The sequence below is a fragment of the Urocitellus parryii genome, chromosome 5, assembly GCF_045843805.1.
Source record: "Urocitellus parryii isolate mUroPar1 chromosome 5, mUroPar1.hap1, whole genome shotgun sequence".
Lineage (NCBI taxonomy): Eukaryota > Metazoa > Chordata > Mammalia > Rodentia > Sciuridae > Urocitellus > Urocitellus parryii.
The window spans coordinates 194,393,144-194,418,112 of NC_135535.1; the positions used below are offsets into that span (position 1 = coordinate 194,393,144).

At 38.8% G+C, this 24,969-nt stretch overlaps 1 protein-coding gene across 3 annotated transcripts in view; it reads right to left on the bottom strand.

Annotated features, from left to right (window-relative positions):
* Positions 1-358: 358 nt before the first annotated feature.
* Gpam (glycerol-3-phosphate acyltransferase, mitochondrial) overlaps positions 359-24,969 on the bottom strand; it is a 37,648-nt gene continuing 13,037 nt past the window's right edge. For all 3 annotated transcript variants that reach the window (XM_026389097.2, XM_026389096.2, XM_026389095.2), the window contains exons 7-22: positions 23,160-23,306; positions 22,119-22,215; positions 21,396-21,532; positions 18,203-18,302; positions 17,714-17,926; positions 15,793-15,906; positions 14,608-14,693; positions 13,757-13,869; positions 10,970-11,040; positions 9,784-10,048; positions 9,105-9,247; positions 7,878-7,955; positions 7,097-7,237; positions 5,972-6,161; positions 3,278-3,336; positions 359-2,635 (exon numbers count right to left, since the gene is read on the bottom strand). In XM_026389097.2, the coding sequence (XP_026244882.1) occupies positions 2,519-2,635; positions 3,278-3,336; positions 5,972-6,161; positions 7,097-7,237; positions 7,878-7,955; positions 9,105-9,247; positions 9,784-10,048; positions 10,970-11,040; positions 13,757-13,869; positions 14,608-14,693; positions 15,793-15,906; positions 17,714-17,926; positions 18,203-18,302; positions 21,396-21,532; positions 22,119-22,215; positions 23,160-23,306 (2,071 nt within the window). In that variant the 3' untranslated portion in view covers positions 359-2,518. The remainder of the gene's footprint in view (positions 2,636-3,277; positions 3,337-5,971; positions 6,162-7,096; positions 7,238-7,877; positions 7,956-9,104; positions 9,248-9,783; positions 10,049-10,969; positions 11,041-13,756; positions 13,870-14,607; positions 14,694-15,792; positions 15,907-17,713; positions 17,927-18,202; positions 18,303-21,395; positions 21,533-22,118; positions 22,216-23,159; positions 23,307-24,969) is intronic.

Here is a 24,969-nt window from a genome sequence, read left to right on the forward strand (position 1 = left end):
GTTTTTTACACTTAACACACATTTTTGTCATTTTGTTAGAATTTTAAGACAATGCAAATTCCTTCCTGTCTTCTGAATTTCTTAGGACATTGTTATTTTTTAAAAAACAAGGTAAAGTTTCATATTGCTTGTTACTGGGTTATTTGTTTTTAAACTTGACTCACAGTCTTCCCCTTAAGGGCATGCATTTCAGTTTCACAGAAATGCAATACAGTAAACTGTAATAAATTATTTACAAGCACCTAGTTGGTTTAACCTTACTTGGAAGCCATCCGTTGTTGGAAAACAATGAGAACGTGTCTATTAGCAAAACAGAGCTATCTGGAAGCCTTATTGTGATCCTTTTTCCCCAGTAATGAGGCACTAAAGAATGAGCTGTGCTAAAATTAACTTAAGGGTCAGCTTCTCTGGATGAGCATAACTTTGGTTGAGATTTTTCTTCCTTAAAAAAGGTTTTCAAAGCACCAGTTAATTACAAAAGCATGCATGTTTATCCTCACAGTGAGTTAAGTGGCAAGAGAGCTAGCAAATTGCATTCCCCAAAGCATCTGATCAAATTTCTTGAAAACAAACCAACTAAAAGGGAAAGTAAAGCAAGAGAAGCCATAGTTTCTCTGCTCAAGCTGGTAAAGCACAGCTCTTTGCAAAAGTGACAGGCAGAGCAGCAATATCCACTGGAAAGCCAGTCTCCACCTGGACTTTCCAGCCAACTAACAGAGAAGTTGAATGATCCTTGAATTACAATTTAGAGGATAGGAAAAGAAGAGACTTGTGAAGTGTTTGATTCCCCAGAGAAGGACCATCCAAGGGAATGAACAGATTCCCTGGGTAGTCCCCAAGTGCAGCCAGAAGTGTTCCTCTATTCTACTCAGTAAATTGAAGGTGAAAAGGTGGCATCTCATGCCACACCAGTTGCTACAGTGACTGACTTAATGGTGCGTGAGTTCCTACAAGATAAAGGAGAGATATATTTATGTACAGAATTAGAGAACAGTGGAAGATCACACAGCATTAGTATTATTGCTGACTCTCAAACAAGATTATTTCACAGAATATGAACTATCCACCAATACCCCTCCCTCTCCCAATGCACACATACTCATGAAATACTATTAGTGTTTAAAATCCAAGCTCAGGAAAGTACAAACTTAATTTGCAGTACTTTTATACTAAATTCAAAGAATCTATGCAACACTCATCAGAAAAAACTCATAGTTTCATAATATCATGGAAATAAGGGACAATAAATGGTTAGGAAAATTTTTAACATTACATGATCTTTAAGAAATCACCATAATTATCACAATTAATTATGCTCCCTGCTCACAAAAAGGCACCTACCCATTATAAACAGACATTTTTTCATAATTAATTATTTGCCTCTATGAGGCATGAGAGGGTTTAGGCATATAAATCATGTTTTTTTCTCAAAGGTAAAAATCCATAAATGCTATTCACCTAGAAGTAAGGACATGCAGATACTGCACAGTTCAAACACTGCAAACTAGAGTAAGTACCAGCCACCCACATTGGCAGCAGTATCCGACCTGTGTGCATACATGAAAGCCCTGGGTCGGGAGTCTGCAGCCAGAGCACCGTGCACTAACAGAGCCCATCAGGCTGAGCTAATCAACTCAGTGCAGGTGCTATTTGGCTGGAGATTTTAGAAGAAACAGCTGTACCTGTGAGAGGTGGGAAGGGGTGCAGACATAAAACAGGAGAAGTTTTTAAATACTTGCTGGTCATTTGAAACTCAATGGCACTTTTTTATGTGAGCACAAGTTTTCAGTGCCAGTTTTCTGGCCAAGTTTACCTTGTATTTTGCCAGCTAAATTTAATTCCTGATGTTGGCTATTTGATCGCATTATCTCAGTTCCTGACCTAAACTAATATTGTCTGTTTTCAGGTAGCTCTTAACACGTTTTCTAAATCTGACCTCAGAGGACAGCACAGTGATACCTGGGTATGATGTACCTCATCCCACTCATCTGTAAAGCACTTGGGATGAAAGGGCTCCCATTTCAAATTTAGTTACTACTGACAAAGGTAAAACCAAAAAGAGTGAATGGATGACAATTATTTTTAAGGGAAGCATTAACGATTAATCAGAAAATATACGAATGAATTACTCCACTATTTATGTATACTATACAACATTCAGTTCTAGAATACAACTACATTTCTGTTTCCATCACAGTAAATTAGTCCTTAAAAGTTGTACTTAAAATGTAAATCTTTAATAAACTCCAAAATAATTTATTGAGATTTCATCTAGTAATCTACTGATTATGAGTTGCAACAGAGGCTGAGGGCCCCCCGAGTGTTATCCATAGGCCGCTGTGTCTCAGAGTTGGGAAGATCACAGGTCCACAAAGGGGAGAAGGCACTTGTCTTCCAGGTCACCTCAGGGCAGGGCAGGCCCGGCCACGCGACGGCACCTGCAACTCTCAGGACAAATGCTGGAGCCTGCAAGGGACTCATCTCCAGCCCTTCACTTGCCAGAGGTGCCATAAGTTACCTACAGCACCACAAAACTCAGGATATATTCTAGGAGTTTTTGCCGGTTGCATTGAGGTAGGAAAGTGCTGCTCAGTTCTAAAATAGATACTCTCTTCTGCTTGGTCTCTTTGAAAACCTGAAGAGAAAGTGTAGATTCAATTAAAGGCAAAGGAGGGCATATCTGTCACCAACCCTGACCTGTGTTCTAGACCCCAAAGGGCAGCAAAGGCACCTAAAACCACGTCCCGATTTAAATAAATGAGGATGTGCAGGTGCACATGAGGCAGGAGGCTGGGGACACAGTTCAACCAGTGCATCATACACCATGACTGAAGCCAGAACAAAGTCACACATGGTGCCTTACAAAGAGACACTTGATGCCCCCTGGAGTTCATGTTCCACATGAGACCAAGGGAAAAGACGCCTGAGAAGCCTTGTAGCAAGACCAGCAAAAACACAAGGAAAAAACTGAGAGCCATGTGGAATTAAATGAATGGCTGAGCTCACAGGAGCATCTTGAAATGCTCTGATATCTTTAAATGTAAACAGTTTGGGAATGAATATGAAACCAGCGCAATTCTGGGACATGCAAATAAATCTGTACTGATGGGTCTCACTGTCGCCATGTCCCTCCCCAGCACTCATCCCCAGAAATGCCTCCCCAGTCAACCCAGCAGAAGCAGCTGTTCTTGGGGCCACGCTCCCAATACAAATAGTGCAAACAGACTAGATCTTGAGAGCCAATGTCAACACAGCTTTTATAAACATGGATACCTACCCCAATATCCTTAAACATTTTCACAGCATTCTTCACAAGACAGTAGGTGGCACTCTCAGCTGTAGAGAAACAATAAGACCCTGTCAGGGTTTAGATCTAGTGGACACAAAGCCCCAAGGCCAGCAGTAAGAAAGCAGTGGGGGCAGAGGGAGGGCCACAGCAAGCCGCAGACCTGCCAGCTCCCCTTCTGCCACTGGCAACAGTGAGGTCTCCCAGATGATCTGTGGTCTCTTTAAACCCATTCTATCATCTATTAGGGAAAAAGGGGTCGGGGAGGGAGAAAAGAGAAGGAAGAACAGACAATACCTAAAGTATCCATTTTGCAGGGTCTCTGTGAGACTCAAACAAGATAATGTGTGGGAACTCCTGTAAACTACACAGGGCTGCATAGATGGTTCCTACACACCTGTGCAGCCAGAGGGAGCACAGGCTACAGATCAGAAAGTAAGAATTCTAAACCCAAGATTGTCCATTAACTGACTAGCTGTATGATCCTGGGTAGTTTCCTCATTCATAAAGTGAGGCGATTGAATGAGATTATCTCTGGATACCTTTTGGCTCTAAAACTTGATTCTAAGTAGTTTCAGTTCCAAACTGTAACCATATGAAGTGCTACCTCCACCCCATCCCACCTCTCATAGATATAAGAGATGAGGGCGGGGTTGTGGCTCAGTGGCAGAGCACTTGCCTAGCACGTGTGAGGCACTGGGTTCGATCCTTAGCACCACATAAAAAATAAAATAAAATAAAATAAAATAAAGGCATTCTGTCCATCTATAACTACAAAAAATAAATATTAGAAAATTAAAAAAAAAGAGAGAGAGATGATGTGACAACCCCAAGGGCTGTAGGACATGGAACAACTGAAACACACACTACTGGTAGGAAGGCAAGTTGGTACAATACTTAGAAACTGTCTGGCAGTATCTACTAAAGTGAACATACCCATGGCCTGTGACCAAGCAATTCTATTCCTGCATGTATGTCATATATATGATCATAGATGCTCCCCCTAATGACAGACATTCAAACATGTTCACAGCAACACTATGCAAAGTAGCTCTAAACTGCAAATGATGCAAATATCTTTCAACAGTAGAATGAATAAAATATGGTAAATAATGGAAAATTTCATGACAATAAGTCAAACTACATATAACATGTATGACTCTCACAAATGTTAAGTGAAAAAAAGCCAGATTTAAGAGTATATAACTGCATCATCTAACTTATATGACATACCAAAGAAAAGAATTGTAATAATCTATTGAGTTACAGGTCAGGATAATTTTATATTTTTCCAATTTCCTACAATAAGCAGATTTCTGTAAAAGTTTTAAAAGTTTTACAAATAGTAAAAGAATATATGAAAATTGTCCAAATCGATCAGGGAAATGCAAATCAAAACTACACCAAGATTTCATTTCACTCTCATTTTATCAATGGCTGCAGTATGGCAGCCGTCAAGAATGCCAAATTACATACAAGAGGAAGTGAGGGGAAAGGGAAAAATAATACAAGGGGGAGGAATGAATTACAGTAGTGGGGGTAGAGAGAGAAGAGGGGAGGGGAGGGGAGGGGAGGGGGGATAGTAGAGGATAGGAAAGGCAGCAGAATACAACAGACATGAGTATATCAATATGTAAATCAATGGAAGTGTAACTGATGGGATTCTGCAAGCTGTATACGGGGTAAAATGGGAGCTCATAACCCACTTGAATCAAAATGTGAAATATGATATATCAAGAACTATGTAATGTTTTGAACAACCAACAATATAAAAAAAATAAATAAAATAAAAAATAAAAAAAAAAAAGAAAGATGATGTCTGGAAAAAAAAAAAAGAATGCCAACAAGGAGCTACAGTTGTGGCTCTCAGGTAGAGCGCTTGCCCAGCACGTGTCAGGCACTGGGTTCGATCCTCGGCACCGCATAAAAATAAATAAAATAAATGTATTGTGTCCATCTACAAATAAAAAAAATATTTAAAAAAGAATAAAACAATAATAAAAATTGGACAATAATAAATGCTGGAGAAAATGTGGGGAAAAAGAAACACTATTAGTGAGATTATAAATTCATACAACCACTGTGAAAATCAATATGGCATGTTCTCAAAAGGAATGGCACCACGTGATCCAGCTATCCCACTCCTCAGTGTTATCCTAAAGAATTAAAATATCATATCATAGGGATGCATGCATATCCATGCTTACAGCTGCACAACTCACAATAGCCTAACTATGGAACCAGCCCAGGCATCTTTCAAGACATGAGTGGAAAAAGAAAATGTGCTATATATCCATAAAGAAATTTTATTCAACCACAAAGAATGAAATTATATCATTTGCAGGAAAATGGATGGTACTTGAAAGCATTATTTTAAACGAAATACGCCAAACTGATAAAGTCTAGGGTCATATGTTTTCTCTCTTATGTGAAAGGTAGAGAGAAAAAAAGAAGTGTGTTGGGTAGAAGGGTGGTTTTCATGAAATTACAAGGGAGACCAGTAGAGAAAAGGGACCAGGGGTTGGGGGGAGCAGCAAAGGAGAGGTATGGGAGAATGAAATTGAACAAATCACGTGTGCATATAATGAATATAGAACAGTGAATTGCACTATTATGCATAACTATAATGCACCAATGATTTTTTTTTTAATTTTTAAAAAAAGTTGAAATAGGGATTTAACATACCATATACTGCAACATTTCTTTCCGTTCGGTTGATTAGGTATTTGTGCAGCTTTTGCAGATATTCAGGCTCCGGAACAGGACCACTGAAGTTGTGGACAAAGATGGCGGCAGAGCTGTAGGCCTCCAGTAAAGGCCCAAGCAGTCTCTGTAGGAAGGTGATGAACTGCTGGTGCTCCTTGGACTGGCTCACCTGAGAGTACAAAAGCAGAAAATGAAGGCTCCAACAAGGGACAGAAGAAGTGAAGCAAGCTGACAAGGACTTTATTTGGAAAAAAAGAGTAACTTGAAAAGATGGCCCCTCCCACTAACACTATATAAAAGGAGAATCCTCGTCATGCAGATAATCTCTGCTAAAAACAACTGATTCTGAAATGTGTTCTTTACTGCAATCTTTCACTTTTATAATATTTGAGGCTGTGTTCACTAACCAGTTCCTAGAAGCAATTTTTATAACTGAATGACAATTATGACATTCTGTCATCAAAGCAAACTGGTTCTGAGGCTGGACCCTCTGGGGTTTAAAGCCTGGACTCAGCAGTCACTCGAGTGTGACAAAAGGCCATCAGGTCAGACTACCAAGATCATCTCAGTCCTTCCCAGGTCCCACTTTCTGTCTCCCCCATAGGACTTCACCATACACTAGCACTTTGGGGAAGGATGAGCACAGTAATGGGGAGCTTTGTGGCGAGGGAGGTTCTCACTGCACCCACCCAAAATTGAAGGTTGATTTGAGCCCCTCTGGAATGTGCAAGCAAGATCACTGCCTTATCTTCAAACTAGTAATATCTAAATGTAAAGAGAGAGAAATTCTGAATGTCACTTGGAAAAAAAAAATACTGCCTCATGGGGAGTAGGTATGAGGATGGGTGAACAAGAATGTGCCTGTAGATTTCACAAGATAGCAGTGACAGGGAGCCCCCTGGTCTTCCTCTTTCTGATTTCTCAACTTTTATTTCCTTTTCTACTTACCAATCCCCAAACTGAGCAATTTAGGTGTCTTTCCTAGATGGAGCTGGCTAGTGAGTATTTAGAATATAAACGAGTTACCAGAGTTTAGTTTACCTAGCTGCAATATGAACCTCAACTCATCACTGTAATGTTCCCTTCAATTCTTCACCAAAGTACCTTTAGGTAGCAATCTCGCTGCTCCTCACCAAAATCACTGTCTTCATCTTCTTCATCACTTCTCCAAGACAACGGTTCAGGAAGCTTCTTGTCCCACTGCTGCTCTGCAAGACCAGGACTGATTTCTTCCTGGTCATCTTGCTATGCCAAGGAGACCACCAACAGTGAAAAAATACATCCAGGTACCCAAGTAACTGCCCAGCTGGACCAGAGAAGGCAGTCCTCTTCTCAGTCCCTTCCTGCCCCTTCTCTGTTTAGCCTTTCCTAACACCAGTCTACCTCCCTCTCCAATCAAAAATCACTCAGGAGATAGCAGGGGAAGGAGAAGGGTAGGGTCTTGGGAAAGAGCTACCAGACAGAGCAAATGAAGATACTCTTCCATCTTCTGAATTGACTTCCATTTTCCCAGGCCCTCCCCTCTACACCAAATCCACCAAAACTAAAATCTCAAGAGAAAATTGCACATATGCAAGCTACAAGCACACTGATATGTACAGTGTCGCATCTTAGAATGCAACTTCTGGATGTCACAGAATCAAGTCAAGGTATGCCTTAAACAATAGCACTTATACAAAAGAAAGCAAAATATTAAATAATTCAAAAAGACATTTATTCTCCCCATCTTTATTTTTCTCTTCTTTCACCTAGACATGACTACATGGCAAATGTAATTATTGGTTAAAATTACTGATAGAAATACTGGCATAAATAATTGCTGGAAAAGGTAAGGAAATAGAGCAAGAAACTCAAGAGACAAATAAAGGAAGGCTCTTCCTCTTACCTCTGCCACTGTAAGAATACCATACTGGATAAATCTTCCTACTGTTTCATGGCAAACTTGGTAAAAAGTCTGGCAGGGCTGCAGGAAAAACAACAGCAAAAAAAAAAACTTATTTACACACATAAATTTCTCTGTTTCATATTTTTTAAAGACACTGAACAAAGTAGCTGCCAAATCCTTCCATGTTATCACCTACTTCACTCCCCTGGCAAGTCCTGTGATTTCTGATGTCCACTCTGTTGATAAATGCCTGGTCATGGACAAAGCCAGAGACCTAGTTTCCTGGCTGGTGGGCACTCCTGATGTGAAACCACCTGCAGAGGGCGCTCCTGAACTCAGTCCTCTCCCAGAGTAGAGCAAGCCCTATGAAGGGTCTTGGTCCCCACCACCTGTTTCTTGGTCTTTTATGAGACAATCTCTCTGCATAGGCCATCTTACAAACAAAGAATATTCACAAAAGTAGTGAATGAGGAAACAAAGTATTATGACAAGACCCGGGGAAAGGATGAGGCTAATCTTAAGATTCTCATCTGTCCCTACCTTTCCTGTCACGTCATCCAAAGTTCATGCAAAACAGGTTCCCCCTCAGAACCACCAATCAATGATACACAATGAGAACATACAGAAGAGCTGTACTCAAAATACTTTTAATTGCAAATGTCCCAAGACTTATTCACATAAGGGGAAGAGATATTAGAATACAAATAAAATATGAATTGTACTCGATTGAGAAGGAAATATTTATGGCTTAGTATATATGTCTCATTTTAAATATCTAGAAGTGCCAGGTTATAATATAAATGCTAACTTTTACTTCTGGGCTTCAGTTTCCTCATTTGTAAATTGAGAGGGGGTCAAACAGATGATTTTTAAGGCTGTTTCTCTCACTCTTTATCACCTGTGATCCATCATCTACATGTGGGTGTGTTAATTACTGACAAACTATGACTCAGACCCTTTCACACATCACTCAGTCACTTTGGGTCTAACTACAAACATTGAGAAATCTGTCCTCCCATGCCTTGTAGTTGCACAAAGGATTCACTGGGGAGGTAAGCCACACTCAAATCAAGATGGTCAATGACATTGATTTGGTGGTCACTGACGGCAGGAATGAACAGAAGGCTGCAACCGTGGGCCAAAAGTTTTCTATGAGAAAAACAAAGGTGGTTTGTTTTCGTGCAAATGCTCAAAAGAAAACAGGTAACATGAAGAGCCTTCACTCACAAGAGAAATGGTGCCTTCGTTGGAGAGTAGGTAGCACAGGCTGGCGGCCTTCCGCACCAGCTGCTCCTGGCTGATCAGGTTGCCGGGGGCACCTGTGGGTCCTCCTGAGCCCCTCTTTTTTAGAACTGCGTAGAGGCTGCAAGCTAGGGACATAAAAGTAAGAATGAAGTCACCAGCATGGGGTCTCCAAGACAAACTTCACCTGGCTCTAATAACTCAGATCTCCTTAAATGTTAATATATCAAAAACAGTGGCCTGCTTTTACTGGAGAAAATCCCACAGGATTTGATTCTTATGATTCCACATGATCTTAACACTATGAAAGACATTCCCAAGGGCTCAGTTGCCTCTGCTCTTTCTCCTCGGCACTCTCTCCATCACATAAGCCCTCCACTCTCTTCACTGCCCTGTGCATGCCATCTCAATTAGATTTTTAGCTCTTAGACAGCAAGGCACTTGACCCCCTCCACAGTGATAAGCAAACAGCACACACACAGTGGTTCAGTAAATACCTGCTGTGGCCATAACCAGTGACATGGCAGCAGATTTGGAAATTAAAAATATAACAATGCATTTTATCCAACAAGAGGCTATCATCTAACCAAAGTAGATGCCACTATGTGTTTTAGGCCCTGTGCTTTCCAAGAAAATATCTGAAAGCATTCAGGGCCTGACATACCTATGATGGCCTCCATGATGAAGACATGGAGCACCCCGTTGCTGTAGAAGTTCAGTTCAAAGACTGATGGCACAGTTGTGCTGGGAGTGATAAAGAATTCATCATTCCTGCTAGTGTGCGTGATTGTAACACAATTTCCCAGCAGCTGTATAGCATGCATGACTACATCTTCCGAATTTCCTGAGAAGCCCAGGTCAAAATCACGAGCCAGGACTTCCTCCTTCATCACAAAGAAGTCTTCCACCAATGTGGAGAGATTGATTCCCTACAGACAGAGAAATGATCTCAGGACAGGGAAAATATCCTTTCCAAAAGGCCAAGAGGCCAATATTCCCAGGATTTTCTTCTTGCTTTGGCTTCCCACAGCTTGCTGTTGGGACCTACAGAAAACACCCAGATCACCAATATAGAGCCAGTCAGGAAACTGCTTAAAAAGCTGGTCTCATAGGAATGACATGGTACTCCACATGCCAGAAACCACTCTAGTATGAGTGAGTATGTAAGATCACAAAGGGAAGGAAAAGTTGTCTGAAGGTAAGTTTTCAGTTTTGAGAAAGAATTTCCTTCATTTTAAATATTTGTCTAACAAACATTTATTTGGAGGCTACATACCAGCACCATGCCTTGTGCTGAGAACATGACTGAATGGGCCAGTCACGGTCTATCCTATCATAGAGTTAAGACAGGTCTACTGTGGGAAGACAGAGGGTGGGCCCTAACATACAAATCAGATTACTTGGAAATCATTCACTATCAGAATACATATCACAAGTCAATGAAATATACTTTATTTACATTAACCATATTAATCAAAGAATATTTACCACTGACTCATATTGCAAACCTTTTTACTTTTTGTTATGAGACAATTACCCAGCCTTACCTCAAATTAGCAATTCTCCTGCCTTAGCCTTCCAAGGAATGGGAACTATAGGCAAGTGCCACGGAGCCTGGTCTCAAAGAATATCTTATTACTGCATATATTAAGTAGTCTGACTTTTCTTTTATGTAGATTCTTCCTTTACCAAGTTTAGAAACTCCCTTGGACTGGGTTCCTAACTTATTTTACTGTTTATCTCATAGTACTAGCCAGGAGTGGGCCAAATCTATTCTGAAGATGCCTCTGAACAGCTGATAAAAGCTTCACAGGTTTTCTACTGAACTGTGGGTGATATCATGGACATACCTGCCTGTGTCTGTAGAGCAGCAGGCAGGCCACAATGTGGGTGGACATGATGGCACAGGATTTGCTAGCAGCTGGAAGGCAAACACAAAAGCTTTAGTTGCACTTTTTTTTTTTTTAATACAGCTAAAACTTTTTAAAAGCACCTTAATTTTAAACAAAGGTATTAAAACTATAAAAGTTCTCTGCCACATTTCCTATAACTGTGATTTACCAAAAGGAAACAGCATTACACCATGCTTTGGTAAAATGGAACCTCTTTAGAGATCATTATTCATAATGCCACCATCTAAGACGGGTCCACCTTCAACCTCAGCCAAAAGATTTGGGATGCGTATGACCAAGAGATACCCTTATTGAAATATCAAAACCCAAAGTATGAGCCTGTTCTCGAGTTCTATGGGATACCCCCTGTGTGTCTCCTGACTTGTCCCTGGCCGCAATCTTTTAGAATTGCATCCCTATTTCACTCTTCTTGCACATACTCACCAAGTTAGAGTAAAGGTATGGAAAAAGGAAAAATTTGGATTTGAAGTCAGAAAAATCTGGGCTCAAATCCTAATTTCTACACTAATTAATTTCATGACTTGGAGAAAATGAAACAAAATTCCTGAGCCTCAGTTGCAAAATACTATCTAGTTCATTGGGCTGTGAAAGAATGAAATGAAGGTCTGGCAAGGACTCATGGTAACAGGAGCTCAATGTATCTTCATTTCCTCTTTTCAAACTGGCCCAGAGGAGTCTATTCCTTTTTTTTTTTTTTTTGGCAGGGAATGGGGGTTTGGGGGGGATAGGCTAAGCATGGGTGGGGGCAGTGCTGGGGATTGAACCCAGGGTCTTGTACATGCTGAGCCAAATTCTCTACTGCTGAGCTATACCCTTGGCCCCTCAACCTGGCCCAGAGATGGGCAGCAAGGGCACAGAAATATATTTGAAAATACCTATAGTATATAACCCAACATTTTGATTTATAGAAAATTAGATGAACATCCATGGAATATTTTGAAATAAAAAAATAGTCTGTAAGGAAAAGAATAATGAAGGAATGAGGGGGAATCTCATAAAAATAAAAGGGAGGTCAGTAGAATATAAAAAAGGAACTAGGGGGAGGTAGGAAGGGAGAGAAAGAAGAAATAGTGGGAAATGACACTGGCCAAATTATATTGCTATACTGTGTACATGTATATGTAACAACAAATCCCATTATTATGTAGAACTTTAATGCACCAATAAAAAATGTGGAAAAAAAAAGAAAATATAATCTAAGTTGTATGACAAATAACAATGAATTCATGAACATGTCAGTCACAATTGGTCTCTAGTGTTGACTTTAAAAAGTATCCAGTACCATATTTACAGTCATTAAAAAGAGTATTTATAAAGAATTCTTTAAAACATGGGGCCGGGGTTGTGGATCAGTGGTAGAGCGCTTGCCTAGCATGCGTGAGGCACTGGGTTCCATCCCCAGCACCACATAAAAATAAAACAAATGAAATAAAGGTATTGTGTCTATCTACAACTAAAAAAATATTTTAAAAAAAAAGAATTCTTTAAAACATTAATAAATGTTATAAATGAAAACCAGTATGGTAAAAAATTGTAAATATCTTTAGAGATTAGACAGCAATGCCACTAGTTACTTGAATAGTGGATTTTGCTATCTATTTCACCTTTACTTTTCAAAAATTAGATGTATTATTTTTTGCATCCAAATCTTAGGCAAAAGAGACACATAATCAGCTGTGCTTAAGAAAGGATCTTGTGGGCTGGGGATACAGCTCCGTGGTAGAGTACATGCCTAGCATGTGTGAAGTCCTTTGGTTCCATTCCCCAGCACCAAAGGAAGGTTGGAGGGAAAGAAGAAGGAAGGAAACTCCTCTGGCCCAGAGTCAAGTAGGAAAATGAGCAGCCAGAGCAGAAGGAGCAAGGAGATCCTGTTGGTCTGAGTACCAAGACACCATGGTGCTGACTGAGGACTTTTTTTTTTTCCAGTACTAGAAATTGAACCCAGGGACAGAACTGTATTCCCAGAACCTTTTTATTTGGAGACAGGGTCTTGCTAAGTTGCTTAGGGCTTGCTAAGTTGCTAAGGCTGGCTACAACTTGTGATCCTCCTACCTCGGCCTCCCGAGTCACTGGGATTACAGGCATGTACCACTACACTCAGCAGCTGTCTCCGGTTTTTAAAGCAACCTCTAAAAGAGTACACAATGCTGCAACTTAGAATGTAAGGGAGGCTCATAATACCCACAGCTCTAATGCTACTCAGTGTCACTATGACTTCAAGTATTTGTATACAACTATTCCACTGAGACAGCAGAAGCTCTTTGAGCACAGAACCATTAATGATTCAATTTGTATTCCATGCAGCTATAGCAAACCTTTATGTGAAATAGCCACTCAATACTTACTGAATAAAAATACCCATGGGATCAGAGAAGAAAAGAATATGCAACTATAAACCTAGATGTTGCATCATAAACTAGTTCAAAAACACATTTATGAGCAAAATAGGCCACAAATCATTTTGACAAAACCTTTTTTTAAAAAGCACAAGAAATAAAACATGAGCATCACTGCTTATCAGACACCAAGTCAAATAATTTGTTCATATTTCCTCAAATCCCCCCAATATCACTTTCTTTTTAATAACTTGCCTATCACCACCTGTGAATTAGGCAATTGACCTGGAAGAGGAAACTACAACCTCAGCAGATTCCAAAACCTGTAAGGTTTGCACACACTGTGCCAAATCTGAATCACAGGTTTAGAGTGTGGAATTCTACTCACTAAATAGAATGTGCTCAGCCAGATTTGCAATCAACCTTCTTCGGAATTCTTCTGCTGCATTCCTGGATTCATTACTGGGTATTTCTACACCTTCATTAGCAGCATCACTAGGTCTGAAAAGATTTTTTTAAATCAGAATTCCACTGCCCCACTCTTTTACAAGGCAAAGTACATGGGACTAATCTATAAATTAAACCTAATTTACATCTAATTTAAATACTTCAAATTACTACACATTTTGTATTTAAACCACAAAAAAAAGGGTATTTTATGAGTTGTTTTCCTCCATAATATACTTATTTACGTTTAGTATCATCTCTTGGACAAAACATGCTATTTAGTTATGACTATAAACAGTTTTTTGGTACATCACTTCCAAAACCCACTGGCAGACAAAGCACAAAAAGCAAAATTTCATGTTTTAAAACATGTCTGAAAACCCAAAATTTTAGCATATTAAAAGAAGGGCTTAATATTCGATTTCTTGAAGCTATAATTAAATTTGAATTCTGTAAAACTCAAATAGCAAAACTCTTTCACATGGTTCATTTATGTATAATATGCACAACCTAAACTACTACCAAGAAGAATTCAGTTCAAATATTCAAAAGCATAAATCAAATAAGAACTTGTACATGATTCACAAAATCAAAAAGATTTCACATGCAAATAAAAGCCTCCAAACTAATGTGAAAACACAATTCAATATTCTTTATCAGATCATGAGAAAAGTTACAATAATCAAGAAAAGAAGCAGCAGTATGTTCTTAATAAAGTTAACATTTTTCTATGTAATGTTAAAAATAATAGTTATTTGGTAGTTAATATAAAAACATTTCCACAAATCTTACCGTGAAGGAAGTATAGCTGGTAACAAGGCTTGCTCCAAAGAAAGTGGAGCAGATACAGGCTTCTGACTTTGGCTTTCTAAATATTCCTTAAAAAAAAAAAAAAAAAAAGAAAGAAAGAAAAGAAACCTATCATCAAAACTTGCATTGTTTCACTTTTTTATCAACATATAAAACATTGATCCTCAAAGGTAAAAAAAAAATGTGCCATACTACGGAGCATGGGAATACTTCCTGTACTGAAACTGTCTTCGAAAGTCCAAAATGATTCATAAAGTTATTAAACATATAATCTAAGAACTAAAAATACAAAGGACAGAATGATGCTTAAATAAAATCACTTAAGAACTAAAGGGAAAATGTTAACTTTTTTCAGATCGTCATGGAAATCATTCAACATTTCCAATGAGAAATAGTAATAATAGACTACCATACTTTTTGAAGGAAATCTGGCAACCTGAAGGTCACATAAAATACAAAAGAACCTCAACCAAAAACAAATCATAAGAACAAGCTGTGCTATCATTTAAAAATATAAAAAATAAAGTGGCAAGAAATGACAAGGCCCCTCTGAGCTGAAAGCACTTAATACCAGAAAGTATGTGGCACAGCATTTAGAATCTTCTAAAGTTGAGCCAAGTAGTACAAAAGAAGGAGATATATAACACCCCTGCTCCTTGTCCCCGGATTCCTCCCCCATCTCTTTCTTCCTCTATACCAATCTGAAAATCTAAGGAATTTTAAACAGCAAGACCTCAGGGAACTGGCAGTCCCAGACTGTTAATGAAGACAACAGTCCCCTTGAGATGGCTAGGTACTGAATTCTACTCAGCAGCATACAGACTAACTGTCAATTTTTACCCACTGGGAAAGTTTTTTTTTTTGAAAATTTTGAAAAATTTTCCCTAAATGCAATTTTAAACTATAGAATATTGACATATATAGGATTCTCATGAACTTATCTTTTTAAAAATAGCAACATTGAACCTGTTACCTCCCAAAGACAGACATTCTCCTGTGTCAATGGGCACATTTTGGTGGGAAAATTTAGGAAATGCTACTTTTGTCATATCCTTCCTGCAGGAGAGGAATCAGAGGCCGTGAGCACACAGAGTTGGTGTTAATGCCAGATGAGAGCCCAGACTATCTACTTCCAGGCCAATGCTTTCACACTCCACAGACTCTCACCTTTAAGGAAAATGGTTGTGCAAAGTCCACTCTCACATATCCGTAGTTTTTTCGTAACATTCTAATAACACCTCTTGCTACGCTCCAAAGGCTCTCGTTTTTCTTAGGTTTGCCCTAAATCCCAGTGGTGAAAAGATAACATGGTGAGAAGTAAAGCTAACAAACACAAATATTGTTTTCCAAAGAATAATTCTATATAGATACTAGAGACTCATCTTGAAAGAGGAAACAATAATAAAGAAAAATAAGTTATTAACTGAGACCTGTTAGGAAGTGTTTAGTATTCAAAGATACCAAGAGAAGTAGGCTCATCCCTGGGAGAGGAAAACATTTAATACTAGTTCATTTAATACAACGTTCACATCCTTCACAAAAAATACAGCTGCAAATTGGTGAGGGATAAAATTATATAATACCTTGAAAACTACTCAAGTTCACAAGTAAAGATAAGAGGTCAAAGAGGCCACTTAAGAGTAGTCTGCCAAATCCCAGAGTCTGAATACCTAACTTCAGGTAACTAAATGTCAGTCAGCCTCACAGTGGCCTTTGAGCTGATTATTCGCCTAAACAGCACCTCCCGAGTTTTTATTTGACATCAGGCAAGAGTGAGACTGACAGCATAAGAAGAAAGCTGTCAGATAACAATCCAGGTCTATTGCTTAATTTTTAAAGTCTGAACTGTCAAGTGTCCTTAAACTTGTGACATACTTGAAGCAGTGAATGCAGTAAGTATTTTACCCAAGGCTTCCATACTAAATAAGACCAAGACTATTCTCCTCCAGCACTCTCACACTGCCAACAGGAGGGTATGTTGGTAAAACCATCAAGGTAAACTGTTTGGCAGCATTTACTAAAAATGAACACACACGTACTTTATAGCCTACCAGTTCTGCCTCTAACATATACTCCACAAAATAAATACCTACGGTTGCCAAGAGAATTGTGTAAGAATGATGGCATGAATAGATAAATTATGGTTTATTCATACACTGGGATACTACAGAGCTAGAGCTATGAGAACAAATCAACTATGTGCAGCAACTTGGATGAATCACTTGAGTAAGGAAACCAGGTATAAAAAGAACACATACTGTATTATCCCATTTATATGAAACTCATTAATGGAAAAAAACTATCTATTCTGTAAGAAATCAGGTAAGTAGCTATTCTTGAGGAGCTAATGATAAGAAAGGCACAGGGTGACTTCTGGGGTCCTGATAATGTTATTCCTTCATCTGGGTGCTGTTACTGGTTGTATTCACTTTGTGATAATTCAATCTACATGGTTATGTTTTGTGCACTCTTTGGTAACTACTATACTTCAATAAAAAGGTTACAGAAAAAGCTTGCTGCCATTTCACAAATTAACTTGTAGTTGTTTTGCCGATATGATCCCACCAATTCTTCAAGCATAACTAAAATCTGCAAATAAACTGCAGGCCCTTGGGGAGAGCAAACCACAGATAAGCCACCAATTGAGATGACAACCCAATGGCAAGTGCTCTTCTATTTTCCAGCCCCATGACCAAAGCCAGCACTGATAATCCTGGTCATTGGGCTGGGGTTGTGGCTCAGTGGTAGAGCACTTGCCTAGCAAGTCCGAGGCCCTGGGTTCCATCCTCAGCACCACATAAAAATAAATAAAATAAAGGTATCATGTCCAACTATAACTAAAAAATTAAAAATTAAAAAACAAAACAAAACACCCTGGTCATGCCATTTCCTCCAAGTGCAGAATGACACAATGTGAGCACTGCCCCACAGTGACACAGTGGATGAGGGCTACTCAGCATGCCTCCAACCATGTTTCACTGTGTTCTAAAGTCACAGAATACCTAACAGCAAATCTAAATGCTGATGTTTAAATCTAAAAGCAAGCCTTGAAAAGTGATGGTAACTTTTGTGTAGGCAGACCCCTTACCAGCTGTTCGCCATTGTAGTGACCTTCAATGATCCGATCATAGGAGATTCCCACAGGTATGATCAAGATGTCCGGGATGGTATTGGTAGACAGTGTATCAACCACCACTGACAAGAGTCCTGCCCGAGCACAGGAGGTCTTCCCGCTCCTTGAGCGTGTGCCCTCTAAGAAAATCTCCAAGAACTGCTGCTGCCGAAGTAGTTCCACTACGTGCTAAAATATAAAGAGAAAGCAAAGCATGACTTCAAAACCACTCAACTGAGACTCAGATAAGAAAAACTAATCTTAAGAACATAGAAAAAACTATGTTTTCACTACTAACAAAATATTTTACCCACACCAAGAATAGCAAAGCACCATTGCCAACATGGTATTTTGATGATAATAATCAAATTATTCAGAGAACAGTTTTTTAAAATCTCAGCTCCATCAATCTCTTCTCCCTTAAGCGGGCATGACGGCTTAAGGATAATTACAGATCATACTCACCCCATACAACAAAGCTCTGTAGAGAATATCTTTCCGTCCATCTGGTGTTTCATCCAGCCTCCGTCGTATGAAAAAGCCCCCAAGTTTGTGGATCAAGGTACTATAAATTCAAGAGTGCATGAATTATTTATAAGGAAAACTATAAAAAGAATACTCCAATTCCAAGTTTCTTCAAAACATTTGCAATCTGATGTAAGCCACATATACGGTGAGTGCTGACCAGGCAGATAAAGGCAGTCTTTCACCTTCCGCATCACTGACACACTTCATCATTCACAAGATTCCCCAGCCTGCAGACAACCGCTGCATGTGATGAAGGTCTATTACACTGGTTACAAACCAAAAGGAACTTCATGATATACTGCTTTGCAAAGGGGATGGCACAGATTATAAAAGGATTATAGGATACTTCTAAATTTTAAAACTCTGTCCAGGGTCTCAAGACATACTGAAATTTGTCCATGGCAAATTTATAAAAATTCACAAAATGAACATAGTCCCTCAGGGAAAATGTTCTCAAGTAATTGTTGCTTAAACAGGTTCCCTTGATACAAGGATAATTTTATTAAACTGAACTGAGTATAATCACCTTTATAAAACATGAAACAAAAATTGACTTTATTTACACATACACAGGAATAAAACAATTCTGTTCAAAGCCCCATGTCTCTTTTTACAAATAGATGAATGAAGTTGAAATTTTCTAAGTCATCTTTCCTGAACTCAAAGCCTCTTCCTATTCTTTTCAAATACTACAATGCAACTATAAAAGAACCATTAATGTCTATGTTAATCTAAACAGAGTGACACTATATTAAGTGCTATTTGTATTTGTGTTATCCTCCACAGTTAGTATGAGAAGGCCAAGGTAAGATGTTGCCAAAGCTTAGTATCACTCTTTTTTTATTTTTTTAAACATTTGTTTAGTTGTTGATGGCCTTTATTTTTATTTATTTATATGCCAAGGATAGAACTCAGTGCCCCACACATGCTAGGTAAACACTCTACCCCTGAGCTATAACTCCAGCCCTAGTATCACTTGTTGAAATTAAAACTTTGCAAAATAAATTCATAATGAATGAGATGAGCCAGTCACAAAAATACTGCACCCTGAGAAGTGTAGACAAGAATGCAACAAAAGCAAGCTGCACATAAACAGACAGGGCTATGTGTGAAGGAAGCATGGGCAAGGCAATGACTGGCATCAAATTTGTGAACAGGAAGGTTCATTTATGAGAAATTATAAGTATTTATTAAGTACTTTCCAAGATCCTAGTTGAGAAACAGACACAACGGGAATCAGTATGTGAGCTATTCTGATTATAAGAGGCAAGGCTTCTCTAGAGGCCCGGTGGAATAATCCTCTTCACTCTGAAACTGCCTTCTGGCACCTCTGATGACTTTCTAAGTCCCCTTCCCAGGGTCTCTGATACTGGGACTCAAGTGCTCTGGAGAGTCAACACAGGTATTCTAATCCTTAGAAACCATATCTGCCCTTTAGGGTCCTCTCCCACTGTATTATAGCTAGCTATTATACATTAGCTAGCTAATATAATATTACCATGCTATTGCATGGTAATAATGTGTGACTTACTCACTTTTTGCCCAAAGTACAGCTGGATAAATACCGTTAGTGAATGGTTCCTCTTCTGCTGATCACATAGCGACTGCCATGACTTAGATATTAAATTCCCCCAAATGCTCAAGTTAAAGCCTCACTCCCCGTGTGACAGCACTCTAGGGATGTGGGGTTTGGTTGTAGAAAGCGGGTCCTGGGGACAATGCCCTCAAAGGCTTTATTATGTCCCCAGATTCTTCCTCCCTCTGTCCTGCTTTCTGGCTGCCATGAGGTGAGCAGCTCTCCTCCATCACACCTTCACACCCTGCGGTACTCCCTCACCACAAGCCCAGACACAATGGAGCCAAGTATTTCAGATATTTCGTCACATCAACGGAAACTGACAAGCTACAGAACTCAAAACCTATAGAACACTGAGCCACGGGATTAGAAAGGAGCTCCTTGACATGGGGCTGAGGTCCAGAATTCACAGCATACAAAGGTAACGAATACCACCCAGGAGGCTCTACCTGCAAAACCTGCCAGCCAACTTCTCGTCCAGTCTCTCTATAAATTTATACTCCTCTTACCCACCCTCTTCTCACAGAGGTGACCTTGGACCTTACTTTGTTCAAAGTTTAAAAGTTTAGTTTCTCAAACTAGCTCAACCTACTCCTCACCAATTCCTCATGAGTATTCAGACCCAATATCTTTCCAGTTTCCTAGGTGGAAAACACCCAGAAATCTTCCCTACCAGCTTCTTCCCCTCTACTGAGCCCCAAATCTGAACCATCATTGAGTCTTGTAAATAAAACTTACTAAGTACTCTGTAAATCTATGCCCTCCATTTCAAGAGCACTGCTACACTTTCAAGCCCTCATTACATTTTGCCCAAATTGTTATAACAGAATCAGAATTGATCTAACTTCTTCTGCTTCAGAATGATCTTTCAAAATTAAATCTGAACATGTCATTTCCAAGGATCATAGTGGACACTTGACTCTTGTCTTGGAACTCGTGTGGATCTAGCTCTCACTGCCTATGCAGCTACAAGCTCCAGCCTGACCCTTCCACAGGCATCCTATATTCACACCTCCCCTAATGGTCCATCACCTCTCTACCACACCAGGCTCTTGACTCTGTCTTTGCACAGCAGTTTCCTCTGAATGGATACACTTCATTTTCCTGAAAACCTCTAAAAAAACACCTTTCATGTTGTATTGTTCCTTCTACATGTTTTTTGCTCTGTGAGGTCAAAGTCTCAGGTATGCTTATTCTCATTTACCTTTATACCACCACTTCACCTCCCTACTGCCAAGCCTGGGATAGTTGTCTACTATCTTACCTTTCTAACTGCCTTTTATTTACTTGATAAATATTGCCTGTCAAATTGAAGTATTCACAGTTCATCCATAAAAAATACATAAACAATGGTGATGGTCATAATGCTTTTTTGCACTACCCAAATTCTACACAATAAGCAAGTACTACTTTTTATAATAATAAAAGGAAAAAGGCTAATATCATCTTAAGAGGCATCAAAAGGTACACACATATACACACACACTAAAAAAAAAAAAAAATTCAAAACACGATCTTTTGAATAACTTAAATTTCAAATTAAGCTGAACTTACCTGAAGATTGGGATGTTAAGATTATTGCCTGAAGCAATGTATGGCGCTTTGATGTTATGGCAGAAGAGAATGAAAGTGAGCAGCAGATAGTCAATATGGGATCTATGGACTGGTAGAAATATAAGCGGCGAATTCGTCTAATAGAAAAAAAAAGTCAAATTTAAAATTGAAATGTAAATTCAATTACAATTTGCAACTGCATATTTGGTGAGAGGCACTGGCTAATCAGTGATTCATTCTTTAAAAATATTTTCCAAGAACGTGAACTTCTTTCAAGTTAATACTGACGTACTAAATAGAAGAACAACTATGGGAAGGAGAGGCGTAATCAAGAATTCAAGTTGAACCTCTGAGAGGCAGGCCTAAGCATGTAAAAAGAACATAAGTTTTTGGAGTTAGGCTTGGTTTGAAATCCTAAAGTAAATCCCTTACTATCTGTGATTTCTTTCTATGTCTCTATTTCCTTATTATAAAATAGGGATTGTTCCCCTTGACTCTTAGGTTTTACAAGGTAATTTACAAAAGGAAACCTACGTAGGCTGGTAGGTCTTCCTTTACCCCACATCCACCGAGATACACAGCCACTGCAGTTATCACAAAAGGGAAACTTCCAACTGGGTTGAATTGCATGATACTATACCAGAGAGTATTTCCCAAAGAACTCTAAAGTCACAACCTATAAACAAGAGGAAAACAGAATAACAGATTCACAGAAATTCTTGCCTCAGCTGCAGCTTTAACCATCTCAAGTTGACCCTTGTGAATTTGAATGTTCCAAAAGAAGCTATTGAACAGCTTTAGCAGCACCCACCCAGTAAGTCTGAAAGAAAGAACAAAAAGGTAAATCTATAAGCATACATTTACCTATACATATAAATATGATTTATAAGTCAGCTATAATTATAGGTGACATTTTTCAACTTTGGTTTCTGAACTACAACCTTTTATATGAGTACTTGCAAATGGCTTTGTGTGCACATGTGCACACCTATGTATCTGTATTGCAGAACTAGTGAGCTAACTTTAAATACATATTACTGAAAGAAGTAATTATTTATTATGAACTAAAAATCATGTTTTACTCTAATAACACTGCATACTTTAAAGGTAAATAAACAAGCTAATATACAGTGAGCAGAATGGTCCCTCTAACACACACAAACCACTCCCTTGAGACATGCATGTGAAACTTGACTCATAACCAGTCGAGGACAACAGGTGTCAGTAGTACTGCAATGGCTGCTCTCAATTAGCAGAGTTTAAGGCACCCTGGAGCCTACCATAGTGCTACTTTCCACAGAAGCTGAATAAGAATATAAAAAAGAATTGGACTTAACATTAAAATACATTAAAATATCTTCTCAGGCTGGGGTTGTGGCTTAGCGATAGAGCACTTGCCTAGCACATGTGAGGCCCTGGGTTTGATCCTCAGCACCACATAAAAATAAAAAAATAAAATAAAGGTATTGTGTCCAACTACAACTAAAAAATAAATATTAAAAAAATACATTAAGGGCTGGGGATATGGCTCAAGTGGTAGCACGCTCGCCTGGTATGCATGCGGCCTGGGTTCGATCCTCAGCACCACATACAAACAAAGATGTTGTGTCTGCCGAAAACTAAATAAATAAATATTAAAAAAAAAACATTAAAATATCTTGTGCTCAATCAGCACTATATTAGGATAGGAGAATCCAATGGTTCAGTTCTATTCGCTCAAACAGGCTGGCTCCAGGTAAAAGTTTGTGCCTCCACTGTTAATACCTGATCATCCCAGGTGAGACAGTGGCAACCATTTCTTGAAGGATCTTCTTGGCTTTCTTTTTCACTTTATGGATGGCTTTGGTCTGCTGCTGAGCAGAACCATCAGGGTTTAATTCAGCAGCCACTTCAGCAATGGCCTCTTGTACTCTGATTTGAAAATGGAAAGACAGACAATATAACTGGTATCATATTACATTTCACTGCATATTCCATATTGCCTAAACTACAGCGATGAATCACAAAACCCGAGGTAACAAGAAAGAATAAGCTCAAGTTAGAATACACTCAAGTTAAAAATAAAGGATATTATATTCCTAAATCAATGAGACTTAAGAATTCACTGGGTAACAACTGTACATTTTCATGTTCCAATTTTGGTATGAGGGACAAAAGTTACACTCTAGCAAAAAAGAAAAAAGGAATATTTTCCTTTTAGGTATATAATTCAGACGTATACACACACACACACACACACAAATTGCCAAAGTAATGTGTAATTTTTCTTTCAAAAATCCTAATTTACTATTGACTTATATTAGTACCCCATTAATAGAACCATATGTAAAACTCTCTAGGAAATACAAAGAAAAAGACAAATATTTATAAATTGTTTTCAAATCAATCTGATAATTTTTAAAAGGAGTAGGACAAGATCAACATAGCACTAGCAATAAAAAAATGAGGTAAGAGGAAAAGTTTAATCCAATTTTATAAATCCTTCACATGATTAGGAAAGAAACATGAGGTTAACCCTTCTTAAACCATTACTAATATCCCAGTTACTAATTAAAACAAATGGAATGAAACAAACTTGAAGTTTTTAACTAGAAAATATACAATAATCCAACAGAGATTCAAATACTTGTGTTTTCTCTTACCGTTGCTATTGAGTTAAGACTAATGGAGTATGGAAAAATTCCAAATGGTCTCATAGTTCATTAATATGAAAAGATTCTAAGGACCCAACACATCCAGTCTATTCCTTAAATAGCATCTTTTACATCTGGCTAGAAATGTCTTCACAAATATTTAATGTGTTTATTATATTACCGTTATCAACCACTTGCTCATACAACCAATAAATATTTCTTGAGTACTTACTATATGCCAACACGGCTGAGGTTTTAATAACCACACCACAGGGCCCATGAATGGCCCTTGGGAATTCTAAGCAGCCTTTCAACCAACCCCATTTCCTGCTCCCCAAATCCAACTGAATCTCTACAACGGGTCACCCCAATGAGATGGAACAGCCTAACCCTCTCCCAAACTCCCATATTCTAGAACATGTACTTCCCCTGATGAGGCTCAGAAAATCATACACCGAAGTATGGTTTTGGTATGCTGAGCAATTAAAATCAATCAGAAGCCCCTGAAAGATGCTTTAGGACCAAGTACTTCCTAATTTTTGTTTCTTTCTTGATCCAATTATAGGGAGGGGTTCTCTAGAATTCCCTTATTTGACTGAAGAAACTTCTAGATTTGATCTTAGCCAAAAGGCCAAGAAGCGCTAAGAAATTTTTTTTCCAAAAGAAATGCAATGGTCTTTAAACCTCCCCAACAATCTCACTGAATAATCAGGGAAGATAAGCCACAAGAGGAGACTGGGAGTCCTCACCATGTCCAGACAGACTTTTGATCCATTCTGAGGGTAGCTCCCACAGGTTATCTGTGTGTCTTGCTATATGCATAAGACACTCTGTTTCCAGTGAAGTTCTGCCCTACACCTAACTTCCCGGAGACCAGAGGCAGTTTGTCCTAAGCTACTGACTATTCTCTAGACTTACTAACAATCCCCTAAATGTCATTT